We start from the raw sequence: 21,240 nt of genomic DNA on the forward strand, positions 1-21,240 counted from the left end.
TGTTAGCAACAACAACAACAGGTCTGGATTTCAGGCTAGGAAATAGCTCCTTGGGCAGATATTTGAAGGGGGTTGACTAGTGGCAGGTCGAGATGATAGACAGTAACAGAAACTCTTAAATCATCAATATAATCTACACTTGTGTGTGTGTATATATTTGACAGGCTTGTAATACCAACACTTGTTTTCTTCTTTACATCCTTTCTAACTAACAACAAAGAGAAGAAAAAACATCTTTAAAAAAATGGGGGGGGAGGAGTTAGAATTCTTCACATTACGGCAGGTTGTTTATTCTGTCACAAAGAAATGTATTACTAGGCTTGAAGGTTGGTGAAAACAAAAGATAGATCCCTTTTTAACTGAGGTAGGAGATACAACTCAAGAACTATCGTACACCCCTGCTGCTTGTGATATTAATTCTGGTATGTGTATCTTCTGTGCTTATCCCAGACGTCAGTTTTACTAGATAAAGTGGTCAACAACTCACAATTCAGCATGGTTAGATTCATCCCAGTGTTGTCTGGCTGTAGCCAGGCTACTCTCCAGATGAGAGACAGAGACAGTGTTGTCTGGCTGTAGTCAGTCAACTCTCCAGATGAGAGAGAGACAGTGTTATCTGGCTGTCGTCAGTCAACTCTCCAGATGAGAGAGAGACAGTGTTGTCTGGCTGTCGTCAGTCAACTCTCCAGATGAGAGACAGAGACAGTGTTGTCTGGCTGTCGTCAGTCAACTCTCCAGATGAGAGAGAGAGACAGTGTTATCTGGCTGTCGTCAGTCAACTCTCCAGATGAGAGAGAGAGAGAGAGAGAGAGAGAGAGAGAGACAGTGTTGTCTGGCTGTCGTCAGTCAACTCTCCAGATGAGAGAGAGAGACAGTGTTGTCTGGCTGTCGTCAGTCAACTCTCCAGATGAGAGAGAGAGACAGTGTTGTCTGGCTGTCGTCAGTCAACTCTCCAGATGAGAGAGAGAGACAGTGTTGTCTGGCTGTCGTCAGTCAACTCTCCAGATGAGAGAGAGAGACAGTGTTGTCTGGCTGTCGTCAGTCAACCCTCCAGATGAGACAGTCGGCACAACGGTGTTTCACTACTTTCAGTGAGGAAGAGGAAGTCAGTCACAGAGTCCAGGCAAGGTGTCTTGTTGTTCCACTCGTGGCGTTTCCAGTTGAAGTGCGATCTGTTATTCCCTGATGATGTCTGGTTCCCCATCTTGTAACCTGAACTAGGTGTCTCCAGAACAACGGTTACGCCCAGGTCGTGTTCATTAGAGGCACACAACAAATAGAAAATATTGTTATCATTTTTTTTTTTTTTTTGCAACAGAGAACTAAAACGAGCATTTCTGATTAGACGACTCCCGTTTGGTGCGTAACGAACACGGCCCATGTTCCCCTCCCCTCGTGGGTTTACTTGGCGTTGGGTCGGCCTTGTTTTGTAGGAGGCGGCGTCTTTCTGTCCCTGTCCTTGTGCTCAGACAGCCACTGGCAACAGATGTCCTGCATGACAGAGTCTCCGACGGCCTCCGCTGTCTGGAGGACTTCCTGAACCAGCGGCCCGGCCTTGGTTGTATCCAGCTTTACAGCTAGGAGATAGGCCGCTCGCAGTTTACTCACCTGCAGGTAGGCCTTAATCTACAGAGACAGATTACAGTCAGGTGTTAATCTACAGAGACAGATTACAGTCAGGTGTTAATCTACAGAGACACATTACAGTCAGGTGTTAATCTACAGAGACAGATTACAGTCAGGTGTTAATCTACAGAGACAGATTACAGTCAGGTGTTAATCTACAGAGACAGATTACAGTCAGGTGTTAATCTACAGAGACAGATTACAGTCAAGTGTTAATCTACAGAGAGAGATTACAGTCAAGTGTTAATCTACAGAGACAGATTACAGTCAGGTGTTAATCTTCAGAGACAGATTACAGTCAGGTGTTAATCTACAGAGACACATTACAGTCAGGTGTTAATCTACAGAGACAGATTACAGTCAGGTGTTAATCTACAGAGACAGATTACAGTCAGGTGTTAATCTACAGAGACACATTACAGTCAGGTGTTAATCTACAGAGACACATTACAGTCAGGTGTTAATCTACAGAGACAGATTACAGTCAAGTGTTAATCTACAGAGACAGATTACAGTCAAGTGTTAATCTACAGAGACAGATTACAGTCAGGTGTTAATCTTCAGAGACAGATTACAGTCAGGTGTTAATCTACAGAGACACATTACAGTCAGGTGTTAATCTACAGAGACAGAGACAGATTACAGTCAGGTGTTAATCTACAGAGACACATTACAGTCAGGTGTTAATCTACAGAGACACATTACAGTCAGGTGTTAATCTACAGAGACATCACCAGAATGTTAGAGGGTTGTAGAGAGAGAGAGAGTGAGGAGACATGGAGAAGGAAGACTAGACAGGAGATGGTGATGAGGAGGACAGGAGATGAGGAGGGTTGTAGAGAGAGAGAGAGAGTGAGGAGACATGGAGAAGGAAGACTAGATAGGAAATGAGATGGTGATGAGGAGGACAGGAGATGAGGAGGGTTGTAGAGAGAGAGAGAGAGTGAGGAGACATGGAGAAGGAAGACTAGATAGGAAATGAGATGGTGAGGAAGAGGAGGACAGGCGAAAGGATATGATGAGGAGGGGAAGAGGAGATGAGCAGGGGAAGAGAGGAGAGTGAGGAGGACAGGAGATGAGGGGAAGAGATGAGAGTGAAGAGGAGGAGTACAGCAGAAAGGAGAAGAGGAAGAGGTACGGATGGTAGATGAGGAAGAAGACAGGAAAGAGAGAGAGGGAGGAGAGGTGGTTACCTACCTTGTTCTCTGTGCTCTTTGTCTCCAGAATGAGACACTCTAACTCCTTGGCCTTCATCAAGACAAAACAAAACTTTATTAACACCCCATCTCAGACAGTAACAGTACGAGGAAGTCTGTGATTGGCACTGTTCCTAGACCAGTTAACCCACTGTTCCTAGACCAGTTAACCCACTGTTCCTAGACCAGTTAACCCACTGTTCCTAGACCAGTTAACCCACTGTTCCTAGACCAGTTAACCCACTGTTCCTAGACCAGTTAACCCACTGTTCCTAGACCAGTTAACCCACTGTTCCTAGACCAGTTAACCCACTGTTCCTAGGCCAGTTAACCCACTGTTCCTAGGCCAGTTAACCCACTGTTCCTAGGCCAGTTAACCCACTGTTCCTAGACCAGTTAACCCACTGTTCCTAGGCCAGTTAACCCACTGTTCCTAGACCAGTTAACCCACTGTTCCTAGGCCGTCATTGAAAATAAGAATTTGTTCTTAACTGACTTGCCTGGTTAAATAAAGGTATAAACCAAGTACACTACCAAGTACACTACTCTGTACACTACCAAGTACACTACCAAGTACACTACTCTGTACACTACCAAGTACACTACCAAGTACACTAATCTGTACACTACCAAGTACACTACTCTGTACACTACTCTGTACACTACCAAGTACACTACCAAGTACACTACTCTGTACACTACCAAGTACACTACTCTGTACACTACCAAGTACACTACTCTGTACACTACTCTGTACACTACCAAGTACACTACCAAGTACACTACTCTGTACACTACTCTGTACACTACTCTGTACACTACCAAGTACACTACTCTGTACACTACTCTGTACACTACCAAGTACACTACCAAGTACACTACTCTGTACACTACCAAGTACACTACTCTGTACACTACCAAGTACACTACTCTGTACACTACTCTGTACACTACTCTGTACACTACCAAGTACACTACCAAGTACACTACTCTGTACACTACTCTGTACACTACCAAGTACACTACTCTGTACACTACCAAGTACACTACTCTGTACACTACTCTGTACACTACCAAGTACACTACCAAGTACACTACTCTGTACACTACCAAATACACTACTCTGTACACTACCAAGTACACTACTCTGTACACTACCAAGTACACTACTCTGTACACTACTCTGTACACTACCAAGTACACTACCAAGTACACTACCAAGTACACTACTCTGTACACTACCAAGTACACTACTCTGTACACTACCAAGTACACTACCAAGTACACTACTCTGTACACTACCAAGTACACTACTCTGTACTCTACCAAGTACACTACTCTGTACACTACTCTGTACACTACTCTGTACACTACCAAGTACACTACTCTGTACACTACTAAGTACACTACTCTGTACACTACCAAGTACACTACTCTGTACACTACCAAGTACACTACTCTGTACACTACTCTGTACACTACCAAGTACACTACTCTGTACACTACTCTGTACACTACTCTGTACACTACCAAGTACACTACCAAGTACACTACTCTGTACACTACTCTGTACACTACCAAGTACACTACTCTGTACACTACTCTGTACACTACTCTGTACACTACCAAGTACACTACTCTGTACACTACTCTGTACACTACCAAGTACACTACTCTGTACACTACCAAGTTAATTAAAGGTTAAAGATTAAAGGTTAATAAAATACACATCTTACTGGCAGCTATAACGCTTTATAAACATATTATAAGCATGTATTAGCCTTTATGTCTTACAATATAAGGGTTATAATATGTGACGTCAATCAACATTTCACAAATTAAAGAGTTGTAGACTACTAAAGGACCTACTGAAAGGCTGTAAATGGCTGTGGTGTAAAGTACTGGTGTAAAGTAGTGGTGTAAAGTAGTGGTGTAAAGTACTGGTGTAAAGTAGTGGTGTAAAGTAGTGGTGTAAAGTAGTGGTGTAAAGTACTGGTGTAAAGTACGTAAGTACAAATACTTTAAAGTAATACTTAAGTCGTTTTTTTGGGGGGTTTCTGAACTTTACTATTTATATGATTGACAACTTTTACTTTCACTACATTCCGAAAGAAAACGATGCACTTTTTACTCCATACATTTTCCCCTGTCACCCAAAAGCACTCGTTACATTTTGAATGCTTAGCAGGACAGTGATATGGTCCAATTCACACAATTATAAAGAGAACATCCCTGGTCGTCCCTACTGCCCCTGATCTGGTGGACTCACTAAACAGAGAACATCCCTGGTCCTCCCTACTGCCTCTGATCTGGAGGACTCACTAAACAGAGAACATCCCTACTGCCTCTGATCTGGAGGACTCACTAAACAGAGAACATCCCTGGTCGTCCCTACTGCCTCTGATCTAGAGGACTCACTAAACAGAGAACATCCCTACTGCCTCTGATCTGGAGGACTCACTAAACAGAGAACAGCCCTGGTCATCCCTACTGCCTCTGATCTGGAGGACTCACTAAACACAAATACTTTGTTTGTAAATGATGTCTGAGTGTTGGAGTGTGCCCCTGGCTATCCATAAATTTAAAAAACAAAGAAATGGTTATGTCTGGTTTGCTTCATATAAGGAATTTGACATTATTTATACTTTTTTTTTTTTTTTTTTACTATTGATACATAAATATATTTAAAACCAAATATTTTTAGACTTTTACTCAAGTAGTATTTTACAGGGTGACTTTTACTCAAGTAGTATTTTACAGGGTGACTTTTACTCAAGTAGTATTTTACAGGGTGACTTTTACTCAAGTAGTATTTTACAGGGTGACTTTTACTCAAGTAGTATTTTACAGGGTGACTTTTACTCAAGTAGTATTTTACAGGGTGACTTTTACTCAAGTAGTATTTTACAGGGTGACTTTTACTCGAGTGCCTTTATATTAAAGTATCTTTACTTTTACTCAAGTATGACAATTTTCCCCACCACTGATAAATGGTAAACTGATAGATTTGAAAGAGATTGTGGGGCCCCTTATCTGTAACTCACGTCTGTGGGGCCCTTATCTCTAACTCACGTCTGTGGGGCCCTTATCTCTAACTCACGTCTGTGGGGCCCTTATCTCTAACTCACGTCTGTGGGGCCCTTATCTCTAACTCACGTCTGTGGGGCCCTTATCTCTAACTCACGTCTGTGGGGCCCTTATCTCTAACTCACGTCTGTGGGGCCCTTATCTCTAACTCACGTCTGTGGGGCCCTTATCTCTAACTCACGTCTGTGGGGCCCTTATCTCTAACTCACGTCTGTGGGGCCCTTATCTCTAACTCACGTCTGTGGGGCCCTTATCTCTAACTCACGTCTGTGGGGCCCTTATCTCTAACTCACGTCTGTGGGGCCCTTATCTCTAACTCACGTCTGTGGGGCCCTTATCTCTAACTCACGTCTGTGGGGCCCTTATCTCTAACTCACGTCTGTGGGGCCCTTATCTCTAACTCACGTCTGTGGGGCCCTTATCTCTAACTCACGTCTGTGGGGCCCTTATCTCTAACTCACGTCTGTGGGGCCCTTATCTCTAACTCACGTCTGTGGGGCCCTTATCTCTAACTCACGTCTGTGGGGCCCTTATCTCTAACTCACGTCTGTGGGGCCCCTTATCTCTGTAACTCACTTCTGTGGGGCCCTTATCTCTGTAACTCACGTCTGTGGGGCCCTTATCTGCGATGGAGACGCAGCTGAGTATGATGACATCACAGTCGTTCTTGGTGGCGGTGCCCGACTCGCCCACGCACTTCAGCAGCTGGCGCACGGCCCGGTACTGACGCTGGCGCACAAGCCTCTGGCCCGCACGCACGTATACCGTCAAGGCTTCCAGCTGGAAGTCCTAAGAGGAGGAGGAGGAGGAGGGAGGAAGAGGAAGAGGAAGAGGAGGAGGGAGGAAGAGGAGGAGGAAGAGGAGGAGGAGGGAGGAAGAGGAAGAGGAGGAAGAGGAGGAGGAGGGAGGAAGAGGAGGAGGGAGGAAGAGGAGGAGGAGGAGGAAAAAAACTAACTGTTTTATTAACAAATAAATAATGTACACAACCGTTCTAAAGTTTTGGGGTCACTTAGAAATGTCCTTGTTTTTGAAAGAAAAGCACATTTCTTGGTCCATTAAAATAACATCAAATTGATCAGAAATACAGTGTAGACATTGTTAATGTTGTAAATGACTATTGTAGCTGGAAACGGCTGATTTTTTTATGTAATATCTACATAGGCGTACAGAGGCCCATTATCAGCAACCATCACTCCTGTGTTCCAATGGTACATTGTGTTAGCTAATCCAAGTTTATCATTTTAAAAGGCTAATTGATCATTAGAAAACCCTTTTGCGTGGTCTAGGGCACTGCATCAAATCAAATCAAAATCAAATCAAATTTTATTTGTCACATACACATGGTTAGCAGATGTTAATGCGAGTGTAGCGAAATGCTTGTGCTTCTAGTTCCGACAATGCAGTAATAACGAGCAAGTAATCTAACTAACAATTCCAAAAAAAAACTACTGTCTTATACACAGTGTAAGGGGATAAAGAATATGTACATAAGGATATATGAATGAGTGATGGTACAGAGCAGCATAGGCAAGATACAGTAGATGATATCGAGTACAGTATATACATATGAGATAAGTATGTAAACCAAGTGGCATAGTTAAAGTGGCTAGTGATACATGTATTACATAAGGATGCAGTCGATGATATAGAGTACAGTATCAACGTATGCATATGAGATGAACAATGTAGGGTAAGTAACATTATATAAGGTAGCATTGTTTAAAGTGGCTAGTGATATATTTACATAATTTCCCATCAATTCCCATGATTAAAGTGGCTGGAGTAGAGTCAGTGTCATTGACAGTGTGTTGGCAGTAGCCACTCAATGTTAGTGGTGGCTGTTTAACAGTCTGATGGCCTTGAGATAGAAGCTGTTTTTCAGTCTCTCGGTCCCAGCTTTGATGCACCTGTACTGACCTCGCCTTCTGGATGACAGCGGGGTGAACAGGCAGTGGCTCGGTGGTTGATGTCCTTGATGATCTTTATGGCCTTCCTGTAGCATCGGGTGGTGTAGGTGTCCTGGAGGGCAGGTAGTTTGCCCCGGTGATGCGTTGTGCAGACCTCACTACCCTCTGGAGAGCCTTACGGTTGAGGGCGGTGCAGTTGCCATACCAGGCGGTGATACAGCCCGCCAGGATGCTCTCGATTGTGCATCTGTAGAAGTTTGTGAGTGCTTTTGGTGACAAGCCGAATTTCTTCAGCCTCCTGAGGTTGAAGAGGCGCTGCTGCGCCTTCCTCACGATGCTGTCTGTGTGAGTGGACCAATTCAGTTTGTCTGTGATGTGTATGCCGAGGAACTTAAAACTTGCTACCCTCTCCACTACTGTTCCATCGATGTGGATGGGGGGTGTTCCCTCTGCTGTTTCCTGAAGTCCACAATCATCTCCTTAGTTTTGTTGACGTTGAGTGTGAGGTTATTTTCCTGACACCACACTCCGAGGGCCCTCACCTCCTCCCTGTAGGCCGTCTCGTCGTTGTTGGTAATCAAGCCTACCACTGTTGTGTCGTCCGCAAACTTGATGATTGAGTTGGAGGCGTGCATGGCCACGCAGTCGTGGGTGAACAGGGAGTACAGGAGGGGGCTCAGAACGCACCCTTGTGGGGCCCCAGTGTTGAGGATCAGCGGGGAGGAGATGTTGTTGCCTACCCTCACCACCTGGGGGCGGCCCGTCAGGAAGTCCAGTACCCAGTTGCACAGGGCGGGGTCGAGACCCAGGGTCTCGAGCTTGATGACGAGCTTGGAGGGTACTATGGTGTTGAATGCCGAGCTGTAGTCGATGAACAGCATTCTCACATAGGTATTCCTCTTGTTCAGATGGGTTAGGGCAGTGTGCAGTGTGGTTGAGATTGCATCGTCTGTGGACCTATTTGGGCGGTAAGCAAATTGGAGTGGGTCAAGGGTGTCAGGTAGGGTGGAGGTGATATGGTCCTTGACTAGTCTCTCAAAGCACTTCATGATGACGGATGTGAGTGCTACGGGGCGGTAGTCGTTTAGCTCAGTTACCTTAGCTTTCTTGGGAACAGGAACAATGGTGGCCCTCTTGAAGCATGTGGGAACAGCAGACTGGTATAGGGATTGGTTGAATATGTCCGTAAACACACCGGCCAGCTGGTCTGCGCATGCTCTGAGGGCGCGGCTGGGGATGCCGTCTGGGCCTGCAGCCTTGCGAGGGTTAACACGTTTAAATGTCTTACTCACTTCGGCTGCAGTGAAGGAGAGACCGCATGATTCCGTTGCAGGCCGTGTCAGTGGCACTGTATTGTCCTCAAAGCGGGCAAAAAAGTTATTTAGTCTGCCTGGGAGCAAGACATCCTGGTCCGAGACTGGGCTGGGTTTCTTCCTGTAGTCCGTGATTGACTGTAGACCCTGCCACATACCTCTTGTGTCTGAGCCGTTGAATTGAGATTCTACTTTGTCTCTGTACTGGCGCTTAGCTTGTTTGATAGCCTTGCGGAGGGAATAGCTGCACTGTTTGTATTCAGTCATGTTACCAGACACCTTGCCCTGATTAAAAGCAGTGGTTCGTGCCTTCAGTTTCACACGAATGCTGCCATCAATCCACGGTTTCTGGTTAGGGAATGTTTTAATCGTTGCTATGGGAACGACATCTTCAACGCACGTTCTAATGAACTCGCACACCGTATCAGCGTATTCGTCAATGTTGTTGTCTGACGCAATACGAAACATCTCCCAGTCCACGTGATGGAAGCAGTCTTGGAGTGTGGAGTCAGCTTGGTCGGACCAGCGTTGGACAGACCTCAGCGTGGGAGCTTCTTGTTTTAGTTTCTGTCTGTAGGCAGGGATCAACAAAATGGAGTCGTGGTCAGCTTTTCCGAAAGGGGGCGGGGCAGGGCCTTATATGCGTCGCGGAAGTTAGAGTAACAATGATCCAGGGTCTTTCCACCCCTGGTTGCGCAATCAATATGCTGATAAAATTTAGGGAGTCTTGTTTTCAGATTAGCCTTGTTAAAATCCCCAGCTACAATGAATGCAGCCTCCGGATAAATCGTTTCCAGTTTGCAGAGAGTTAAATAAAGTTCGTTCAGAGCCATCGATGTGTCTGCTTGGGGGATATATACGGCTGTGATTATAATCGAAGAGAATTCTCTTGGTAGATAATGCGGTCTACATTTGATTGTGAGGAATTCTAAATCAGGTGAACAGAAGGATTTGAGTTCCTGTATGTTTCCTTCATCACACCATGTCACGTTGGCCATAAGGCATACGCCCCGCCCGTCTTCTTACCAGAGAGATGTTTGTTTCTGTCGGCGCGATGCGTGGAGAAACCCGCTGGCTGCACCGCTTCGGATTGCGTCTCTCCAGTGAGCCATGTTTCCGTGAAGCAGAGAACGTTACAGTCTCTGATGTCCCTCTGGAATGCTACCCTTGCTCGGATTTCATCAACCTTGTTGTCAAGAGACTGGACATTGGCAAGAAGAATGCTGGGGAGTGGTGCACGATGTGCCCGTCTCCGGAGTCTGACCAGAAGACCGCTCGTTTCCCCATCGCAGCGCTAGCTGTGCCACCAGAGACTCTGGGTTCGCGCCCAGGCTCTGTCGCAGCCGGCCGTGACTGGGAGGTCCGTGGGGCGACGCACAATTGGCCCAGTGTCGTCCGGGTTAGGGAGGGCTTGGCCGGTAGGGATATCCTTGTCTCATCGCGCACCAGCGACTCCTGTGGCGGGCCGGGCGCAGTGCGCGCTAACCAAGGTCACCAAGTGCACGGTGTACCCTCTCCGACATATTGGTGCGGCTGGCTTCCGGGTTGGATGCGCGCTGTGTTAAGAAACATTGCGGCTTGGTTGGGTTGTGTATCGGAGGACGCATGACTTTCAACCTTCGTCTCTCCCGAGCCCGTACGGGAGTTGTAGCGATGAGACAAGACTGTAACTACTGTAACTACTAATAATTGGATACTACGAAATTGGGGTGAAAAAGGGGGTAACATTTTATTATAAATAAATTAAATAAAAACTTTTGCAATTGTGTTAGCACGGCTGAAAACTGTTGTGCTGATTTAAGAAATAAAACTGGCCTTCTTTAAACTAGTTGAGTATCTGGAGCATCAGCATTTGTGGGTTCGATTACAGGCTCAAAATGACCAGAAACAAAGACCTTTCTTCTGAAACTCGTCAGTCTATTCTTGTTCTGAGTAAATGGAGGCTTTTCCATGCGGGAAATTGCCAAGAAACTGAAGATCTCGTACAACGCGGTGACCTACTCCCTTCACAGAACAACGCAAACCAATATTTACATTTCTCTCAACAGACATCGTCACGGAGACGGACGGATATAACTTCCTAGACCACGATGTGACAGCACAGACATTCTCCCAACATGGTGTCGGCTTGTCACATGACCACAGTGTTATGTAATAAGGTTTATTGTGCATCTCCAACACAGACGAGACATTCCTGGGTACATTTACATGCCTTCTGTCAGGACGGGAGTAAGTCCTATGTTTATGTTTTAAGGTTGTAGGAGCAGCAAGTACGAAGATTTTCATATATCTGGTGACCAATGTTTCTCCTCAGTTTCGTTCCTTTAGTTTCTGTTTCCTCATCTTTCCCTTATTAGGTTCTGACCAATCAGGTAGAGTTTCAATCAACAGTCAACGGTAACTTGGCAACCAACTTTGGTGCAGCGGTTTTTTTCTCTCTCGCCATGCTAGATACCTACGTGTTCATCCAGATTATGTTGAAGCGAATGAATTCGATTTCAGACTTGTAAGTACTTAAAAGAAATCGGTATTTGTAGTGAACATGTTCAAAATGTATGATGGCACTTTGGAACCAGGACTTAACGGTGTTGTCATTAAACACTGGAGGTCAGATTACTTGGTCAGCTACTTGGTCGTCAGTTACTTGGTCCTCTTGTTTGTCTAAACTCATTCTAGTCGAGTCGTCAGTTACTTGGTCCTCTTGTTTGTCTAAACTCATTCTAGTCGAGTCGACAGTTACTTGGTCCTCTTGTTTGTCTAAACTCATTCTAGTCGAGTCGACAGTTACTTGGTCCATGGTCCTCTGTGTTTCGGTCTCTATATCTAGTATTTGCCATAACAGGTAGTTGCCAACATAACGTTTCAGTTATTTCTTGACTTTAAAGTCGAGGTATTTTCTATTCAAGAGGAATATTTGAGTAAAGTAAGGAAATTCCAGACGTATCCACCTGACTACTTCCTGGTCACCATACCGGAAATCAGTGTGAATACTGTCTGTTACCTGTATGACTCGGTATGCGATACCAAACCCCTCTTCGATGTTCTTTCCTCCCAACATCACCTGCAACGTAAATGCAATGACACAGATGTCAGATGTCGCCCCTTATTATACAGTGTCGGTTAACGACATCAACACGATCTGTTCATAGCACAAGTACTTAAGACACTACCATTCTGTTTTATGGCCCAAGTGACACGCTATACTCCCCGTCTAGTGCCCTAACGCCCCCGTCTAGTGCCCTAACGCCCCCGTCTAGTGCCCTAACGCCCCGTCTAGTGCCCTAACGCCCCCGTCTAGTGCCCTAACGCCCGCCTAGTGCCCTAACGCCCCGTCTAGTGCCCTAACGCCCCGTCTAGTGCCCTAACGCCCCGTCTAGTGCCCTAACGCCCCGTCTAGTGCCCTAACGCCCCGCCTAGTGCCCTAACGCCCCCGTCTAGTGCCCTAACGCCCCGTCTAGTGCCCTAACGCCCCCGTCTAGTGCCCTAACGCCCCCGCCTAGTGCCCTAACGCCCCGTCTAGTGCCCTAACGCCCCGTCTAGTGCCCTAACGCCCCGTCTAGTGCCCTAACGCCCGCCTAGTGCCCTAACGCCCCGCCTAGTGCCCTAACGCCCCCGTCTAGTGCCCTAACGCCCCGTCTAGTGCCCTAACGCCCCGTCTAGTGCCCTAACGCCCCCCGTCTAGTGCCCTAACGCCCCGTCTAGTGCCCTAACGCCCCGTCTAGTGCCCTAACGCCCCGTCTAGTGCCCTAACGCCCCGTCTAGTGCCCTAACGCCCCCGTCTAGTGCCCTAACGCCCCCGTCTAGTGCCCTAACGCCCCGCCTAGTGCCCTAACGCCCCGTCTAGTGCCCTAACTCTCCCGTCTAGTGCCCTAACTCTCCCGTCTAGTGCCCTAACGCCCCGTCTAGTGCCCTAACGCCCCCGTCTAGTGCCCTAACGCCCCGTCTAGTGCCCTAACGCCCCGTCTAGTGCCCTAACGCCCCGTCTAGTGCCCTAACGCCCCGTCTAGTGCCCTAACGCCCCCGTCTAGTGCCCTAACGCCCCCGTCTAGTTCCCTAACGCCCCGTCTAGTGCCCTAACGCCCCGCCTAGTGCCCTAACGCCCCGTCTAGTGCCCTAACGCCCCGTCTAGTGCCCTAAAGCCCCGTCTAGTGCCCTAAAGCCCCGTCTAGTGCCCTAACGCCCGTCTAGTGCCCTAACGCCCCGTCTAGTGCCCTAACGCCCCGTCTAGTGCCCTAACTCCCCGTCTAGTGCACTATTCCCTATCTTTGAGAAGCTTTGCGGGGGGCTCACCTTGCAGGCTACATCGATCTTCATAGCGCTGGGGCCGAACAGAGTGGGAGGAGTGCTGGAGGAGGCAGAGGGGGTGGCGGTGGAGCTGGATGTTTCACAGTGATGCAGGAACCGAGTCACCTCCAGCTGGAGCTCTATCGTGTTCATGTGCCTGGTTCAGGAAAACAAAAGGGGGAAATGTCACATGATAGCAGCCTCACTAAAGCCTCACTGCTCAGGAGAGATGGCTGCACTACGCAATTAAATCAGTTATGGTCACACATGCTTACTTTACAAGCCCTTAACCAACAATGCAGTTCAAGAAATAAAGTTAAGAACATATTTAGTAAATAAACTAAAGTAAAAAAATATAATAAAAAAAACAAACAATAAAATAACAATAACAAGGCTATATATATATACAGGGCTACCGGTACCGAGTCAATGTGAGGGGGGTACAGGTTAGAAAAGAGATGGCTGAACCATGTTATGGTCACGGGAAGGACAGATGGCTGCAGTATGGTCATCTTGTCTTTGTGGAACTGAGGAAGTCACCACCACCTGGATATATATGTGAGGTAAAAAGGTACATTTCCTGAAGAAAATGTGTATGTTTGCTTCAGCCGTCTAAACGTTTGAATAGTTAAGTCTCTGCCTCCCTCTGGCCCCCGGGCCCTCTGGCCCCGGGCCCTCTAGTCCCCGGGCCCTCTAGCCCCGGGCCCTCTAGCCCCGGGCCCTCTAGTCTCTGCCTCCCTCTAGCCCCCGGGCCCTCTAGTCTCCGGGCCCTCTAGCCCCGGGCCCTCTAGCCCCCGGCCCCTCTAGTCTCCGGGCCCTCTAGCCCCGGGCCCTCTAGTCTCTGCCTCCCTCTGGCCCCCGGGCCCTCTAGTCTCTGCCTCCCTCTAGCCCCCGGGCCCTCTAGGCTCCGGCCCCTCTAGCCCCGGCCCCTCTAGGCTCCGGACCCTCTACCCCCGGGCCCTCTAGCCCCGGGCCCTCTAGGCTCTGCCTCCCTCTGGCCCCCGGGCCCTCTAGTCTCTGCCTCCCTCTGGCCCCGGGCCCTCTAGTCTCTGCCTCCCTCTGGCCCCCGGGCCCTCTAGTCTCTGCCTCCCTCTGGCCCCCGGGCCCTCTAGCCCCGGGCCCCTCTAGCCTCCGGCCCCTCTAGTCTCCGGCCCCTCTAGCCTCCGGCCCCTCTAGCCTCCGGCCCCTCTAGCCTCCGGCCCCTCTAGTCTCCGGGCCCTCTAGCCCCCGGGCCCCTCTAGCCTCCGGCCCCTCTAGTCTCCGGCCCCTCTAGCCCCCCGGGCCCTCTAGCCCCGGGCCCTCTAGTTTCCGGCCCCTCTAGTCTCCGGCCCCTCTAGTCTCCGGGCCCTCTAGCCCCGGGCCCTCTAGTCTCCGACCCCTCTAGTCTCCGGCCCCTCTAGCCCCCGGGCCCTCTAGCCCCGGGCCCTCTAGCCCCGGGCCCTCTAGTCTCCGGCCCCTCTAGTCTCCGGGCCCTCTAGCCCCGGGCCCTCTAGTCTCCGACCCCTCTAGTCTCCGGCCCTTCTAGCCCCGGGCCCTCTAGTCTCCGGCCCCTCTAGCCCCGGGCCCTCTAGCCCCCGGCCCCTCTAGCCCCCGGGCCCTCTAGCCCCGGGCCCTCTAGTCTCCGGCCCCTCTAGCCCCGGGGCCCCTCTAGCCCCCGGGCCCTCTAGAGTCCGGCCCCTCTAGCCCCCGGCCCCTCTAGCCCCGGGCCCTCTAGCCCCGGGCCCTCTAGCCCCCGGGCCCTCTAGCCCCCGGGCCCCTCTAGCCTCCGGCCCCTCTAGTCTCCGGGCCCTCTAGTCTCCGGGCCCTCTAGCCCCGGGCCCTCTAGCCCCGGGCCCTCTAGCCCCGGGCCCCTCTAGCCTCCGGCCCCTCTAGCCCCCGGGCCCTCTAGCCCCGGGCCCTCTAGCCCCGGGCCCTCTAGTCTCCGGCCCCTCTAGTCTCCGGCCCCTCTAGCCCCGGGCCCTCTAGCCTCCGGCCCCTCTAGTCTCCGGCCCCTCTAGCCCCGGGCCCTCTAGTCTCCGGCCCCTCTAGTCTCCGGCCCCTCTAGCCCCCGGGCCCTCTAGTCTCCGGCCCCTCTAGCCCCCGGGCCCTCTAGCCCCGGGCCCTCTAGCCCCGGCCCCTCTAGCCCCCGGCCCCTCTAGTCTCCGGCCCCTCTAGCCCCCGGCCCCTCTAGCCCCCGGCCCCTCTAGCCCCGGCCCCTCTAGTCTCCGGCCCCTCTAGCCCCCGGCCCCTCTAGCCCCCGGCCCCTCTAGTCTCCGGCCCCTCTAGTCTCCGGCCCCTCTAGTCTCCGGCCCCTCTAGTCTCCGGCCCCTCTAGCCCCCGGGCCCTCTAGCCCCGGCCCCTCTAGCCCCCGGCCCCTCTAGCCCCGGCCCCTCTAGCCCCCGGCCCCTCTAGCCCCCGGCCCCTCTAGTCTCACCTGGACACATCACTAGAAGACATCTTCTTTCTGAAGGAGTTAGAGGTGCTCTTCTTCCTGTTAGTGCTGTTGGTACGTGTTCCCTGCTGCTCCTGAAGGTAGGTTCTGAGGTGCTCCTTGGCCCGAACCAGCCATCTCCGCTGGTCTCCCAGCTGTACGTAGGACACGACACCGTGGGTGAAGAACCGGATACACGTCATGGCCGCTCGTACGTGGTCCTGACAGGAGGGAGGAGAGGGTTATTATGTTTCTAATCAGATTCAGATCTTATTATCTTATAGAGGGGCTCCACTGCTACTTAGTTCTCTATTCTAGAGAGGGGGTGGTGGGGGAGGAGAGGGGGTGGTGGGAGATTAGAGGAGAGGAGAGAAGAGGGGGTGGTGGGGATTAGAGGAGAGGAGAGAAGAGGGGGTGGTGAGGGAGGGGATGAGCGGGGGGGTGGTGAGGGAGGGGATGAGCGGGGGTGGTGGAGGAGTGGAAGAGAGGAGGGGGGTGGTGGAGGAGTGGAGGAGGAGGAGGGGGTGGTGGAGGAGTGGAGGAGAGGAGTGGAGGAGAGGAGGGGTGGTGGGAGGTAGAGAGGAGAGGAGGGGGTGGTGGGAGAGGAGGGTGGGTGGGAGGAGTAGAGGAGAGGAGGGGTGGTGGGGGAGTAGAGGAGAGGAGGGGTGGTGGGGGAGTGGAGGAGAGGAGGGGTGGTGGAAGGAGTGGAGGAGTGGAGGGGTGGTGGGAGGAGTGGAGGAGTGGAGGGAGGAGTGGAGGAGAGGAGAGGTGGTGGGAGGAGTAGAGGAGAGGAGGGGTGGTGGGAGGAGTGGAGGAGAGGAGGGGTGGTGGGAGGAGTGGAGGAGAGGAAGGGTGGTGGGAGGAGTACAGACTAACCATCATGAACTGTTGTAGCTGGTATAGTGTGTGGAAGTGTCCCCGTCGCTGCAGCAGTTGACAGGAGGAGAGGAGGTATCGGCTACAGACCTCCAGGCCTGGATCTAGGGTCTCCAGTAACCCCTGCAGCATCCCCAGACGACCCCTCTCCAGACAAGGCTGCAATACGCCCTCCAGGAACACCTCCTCTGGACATTCCTGGAGGGCCATGGAGGAAGGGACAACTGTTGAACTCATGTCCGCTTGGTTTCTAATATCTATAATTAGGTTTAATAGGTTTTATAGGGTTCTAATAGGGTTCTAATATCTATAATTAGGTTTAATAGGTTTTATAGGGTTCTAATATCTATAATTAGGTTTAATAGGGTTCTAATAGGTTTCTAATATCTATAATTAGGTTTAATAGGTTTCTAATAGGTTTCTAATATCTATAATTAGGTTTAATAGGTTTTATAGGGTTCTAATAGGGTTCTAATATCTATAAATAGGTTTAATAGGTTTCTAATATCTATAAATAGGTTTAATAGGGTTCTAATAGGTTTCTAATAGGGTTCTAATATCTATAAATAGGTTTAATAGGGTTCTAATAGGGTTCTAATATCTATAAATAGGTTTAATAGGGTTCTAATAGGGTTCCAATATCTATAAATAGGTTTAATAGGTTTCTCAATATCTATAAATAGGTTTTATAGGGTTCTAATAGGTTTCTAATATCTATAAATAGGTTTAATAGGTTTCTAATAGGGTTCTAATAGGTTTCTAATATCTATAAATATGTTTAATAGGATTCTAATAGGTTTTTAATAGGGTTCTAATATCTATAAATAGGTTTAATATGTTTCTCAATATCTATAAATAGGTTTAATAGGGTTCTAATAGGTTTCTAATATCTATAAATAGGTTTAATAGGTTTCTAATAGGTTTCTAATATCAATAAATAGGTTTAATAGGGTTCTAATAGGTTTCTAATAGGGTTCTAATATCTATAAATAGGTTTAATAGGGTTCTAATAGGGTTCTAATATCTATAAATAGGTTTAATAGGTTTCTAATAGGTTTCTAATATCTATAAATAGGTTTAATAGGGTTCTAATAGGTTTCTAATAGGGTTCTAATAGGTTTCTAATAGGGTTCTAATATCTATAAATAGGTTTAATAGGGTTCTAATAGGGTTCTAATATCTATAAATAGGTTTAATAGGTTTCTAATAGGTTTCTAATATCTATAAATAGGTTTAATAGGGTTCTAATAGGTTTCTAATAGGTTTCTAATATCTATAAATAGGTTTAATAGGGTTCTAATATCTATAAATAGGTTTAATAGGTTTCTAATAGGGTTCTAATATCTATAAATATGTTTAATAGGTTTCTAATATCTATAAATAGGTTTTATAGGGTTCTAATATGTTTCTAATATCTATAAATAGGTTTAATAGGGTTCTAATAGGGTTCTAATATCTATAAATAGGTTTAATAGGGTTCTAATAGGGTTCTAATAGGTTTCTAATATCTATAAATAGGCTTAATAGGGTTCTAATAGGTTTCTAATATCTATAAATAGGTTTAATAGGGTTCTAATAGGTTTCTAATAGGTTTCTAATATCTATAAATAGGTTTAATAGGGTTCTAATAGGTTTCTAATAGGGTTCTAATATCTATAAATAGGTTTAATAGGGTTCTAATAGGGTTCTAATATCTATAAATAGGTTTAATAGGTTTCTAATAGGTTTCTAATATCTATAAATAGGTTTAATAGGGTTCTAATAGGTTTCTAATATCTATAAATAGGTTCTAATAGGTTTCTAATAGGGTTCTAATATCTATAATTAGGTTTAATAGGGTTCTAATAGGTTTCTAATATCTATAAATAGGTTTAATAGGGTTCTAATAGGTTTCTAATATCTATAATTAGGTTTAATAGGTTTCTAATAGGTTTCTAATATCTATAAATAGGTTTAATAGGTTCTAATAGGTTTCTAATAGGGTTCTAATAGGTTTCTAATATCTATAAATAGGCTTAATAGGGTTCTAAGGGGTTTCTAATATCTATAAATAGGTTTTATAGGGTTCTAATAGGTTTCTAATATCTATAATTAGGTTTAATAGGTTTTATAGGGTTCTAATATCTATAAATAGGTTTTATAGGGTTCTAATATGTTTCTAATATCTATAAATAGGTTTAATAGGGTTCTAATAGGGTTCTAATATCTATAAATAGGTTTAATAGGGTTCTAATAGGGTTCTAATAGGTTTCTAATATCTATAAATAGGCTTAATAGGGTTCTAATAGGTTTCTAATATCTATAAATAGGTTTAATAGGGTTCTAATAGGTTTCTAATAGGTTTCTAATATCTATAAATAGGTTTAATAGGGTTCTAATAGGTTTCTAATAGGTTTCTAATATCTATAAATAGGTTTAATAGGGTTCTAATAGGGTTCTAATATCTATAAATAGGTTTAATAGGTTCTAATAGGTTTCTAATATCTATAAATAGGTTTAATAGGGTTCTAATAGGTTTCTAATATCTATAAATAGGTTTAATAGGGTTCTAATAGGTTTCTAATATCTATAATTAGGTTTAATAGGGTTCTAATAGGTTTCTAATATCTATAAATAGGTTTAATAGGGTTCTAATAGGTTTCTAATATCTATAATTAGGTTTAATAGGTTTCTAATAGGTTTCTAATATCTATAAATAGGTTTAATAGGGTTCTAATAGGTTTCTAATAGGGTTCTAATAGGTTTCTAATATCTATAATTAGGTTTAATAGGGTTCTAATAGGTTTCTAATATCTATAATTAGGTTTAATAGGTTTTATAGGGTTCTAATATCTATAATTAGGTTTAATAGGGTTCTAATAGGTTTCTAATATCTATAATTAGGTTTAATAGGGTTCTAATAGGTTTCTAATATCTATAAATAGGTTTAATATGGTTCTAATAGGTTTCTAATAGGGTTCTAATAGGTTTCTAATATCTATAAATAGGCTTAATAGGGTTCTAAGGGGTTTCTAATATCTATAAATAGGTTTTATAGGGTTCTAATAGGTTTCTAATATCTATAATTAGGTTTAATAGGTTTTATAGGGTTCTAATATCTATAATTAGGTTTAATAGGGTTCTAATAGGTTTCTAATATCTATAATTAGGTTTAATAGGGTTCTAATAGGTTTCTAATATCTATAATTAGGTTTAATAGGTTTCTAATATCTATAATTAGGTTTAATAGGGTTCTAATAGGTTTCTAATATCTATAATTAGGTTTAATAGGTTTCTAATAGGTTCCTAATAGGTTTCTAATATCTATAATTAGGTTTAATAGGTTTCTAATAGGTTTCTAATAGGTTTCTAATATCTATAATTAGGTTTAATAGGTTTCTAATAGGTTTCTAATAGGTTTCTAATATCTATAATTAGGTTTAATAGGTTTCTAATATCTATAAATTGTTTGAGTATACAGTTCCAGGACAATCAACGCTATCCGGCTCGAAGGACCATAACTCCTTGTTTATTTTAATCAGGCAGATCACTTAAATAATTCTTATTTGCCATGACAACCTGGCTCCACCTTAATACAAATCCTCAACAACAGCAACAAATAAAGTAGCATTGACCTTGAAGTTCACAGTAATGAGATAAGATCTCCGTGACCATTAATATCCATGACCATTAATAACCTTGACCCCTAATCTCTGACCCCTGACCTTGCTGAGCAGGTGTTGCCGGGCGTCCATCATGTTGTCATGTCTCATGAGGAAGCAGACCAGGGCCAAATCATGACTTCTAAACCCTGATTATTAACCCCTGAACCCTTCATGACCCCTAAACCTTGACCCCCTAACCTCTGACCCCTGACCTTGCTGAGCAGGTGTTGCCGGGCGTCCATCATGTTGTCATGTCTCATGAGGAAGCTGACCAGGGACAAATCATTACTTCTAACCCCTGATTATTAACCCCTAAACCTTGACCCCTAACCTCTGACCCCTGACCTTGCTGAGTAGGTGCTGCAGGGCGTCCTTCATGTTGTCGTGTCTCATCAGGAAGGAGACCAGGGCCAGGTGAGTCCCGTAGCTGGACAGGTAGTACAAGCTCTCTTGATACAGGCTGTTGCCCTGACCCTGAACCCCTCTGGCCAGTCCACTGATCCTCCAGGCTCACAAAGAGCTTCCTCAAGCTCCCTCAGAGACCACAGGATGTCCTCACTGAAAGACTGATACACAGAGCGAGAGACAGAGAGAAAGCGAAAGAGGGAGACAGAGACGGAGAGATAGACAGAGACGTAGAGGGAGACAGAGACGTAGAGGGAGACAGAGACGTAGAGGGAGACAGAGACGTAGAGATAGACAGAGACGTAGAGGGAGACAGAGATGGCGAGGGAGAGATGGCGTGAGAGACAGAGAGAAAGCGAAAGAGGGAGACAGAGACGGAGAGGGAGACAGAGACGGAGAGGGAGACAGAGACGTAGAGATAGACAGAGACGTAGAGGGAGACAGAGACGTAGAGGGAGACAGAGACGTAGAGGGAGACAGAGACGTAGAGAT

General features: G+C 46.6%; 1 protein-coding gene across 1 annotated transcript; it reads right to left on the reverse strand.

The window, feature by feature from the left end:
• Positions 1 to 259: 259 nt before the first annotated feature.
• On the reverse strand, positions 260 to 20,820 carry LOC112256984 (zinc finger FYVE domain-containing protein 26-like). Its single transcript, XM_042312957.1, has 8 exons — positions 20,689 to 20,820; positions 16,700 to 16,897; positions 15,827 to 16,044; positions 13,420 to 13,570; positions 12,131 to 12,190; positions 6,516 to 6,698; positions 2,824 to 2,874; positions 260 to 1,626 (listed from the first exon to the last, which is right to left on the reverse strand). The coding sequence occupies exons 1-8, from the start codon at positions 20,734 to 20,736 to the stop codon at positions 1,402 to 1,404; spliced, it is 1,134 nt and encodes a 377-aa protein (XP_042168891.1). The 5' UTR covers positions 20,737 to 20,820; the 3' UTR covers positions 260 to 1,401.
• Between the last annotated feature and the right edge of the window lie 420 nt (positions 20,821 to 21,240).

This window comes from Oncorhynchus tshawytscha, unplaced genomic scaffold (assembly GCF_018296145.1).
Source record: "Oncorhynchus tshawytscha isolate Ot180627B unplaced genomic scaffold, Otsh_v2.0 Un_contig_6812_pilon_pilon, whole genome shotgun sequence".
Lineage (NCBI taxonomy): Eukaryota > Metazoa > Chordata > Actinopteri > Salmoniformes > Salmonidae > Oncorhynchus > Oncorhynchus tshawytscha.

Coding starts and splice junctions, on each gene's coding strand:
- LOC112256984 (XM_042312957.1), bottom strand. CDS start 20,736: ATGAGACACGACAACATGAAGGACGCCCTGCAGCACCTACTCAGCAAG. Junction 16,045..16,699: donor AGCTACAACAGTTCATGATG/GTTAGTCTGTAC, acceptor CCCTCCTGTCAG/GACCACGTACGAGCGGCCAT. Junction 13,571..15,826: donor TCTTCTAGTGATGTGTCCAG/GTGAGACTAGAG, acceptor TTCCTGAACCAG/GCACATGAACACGATAGAGC.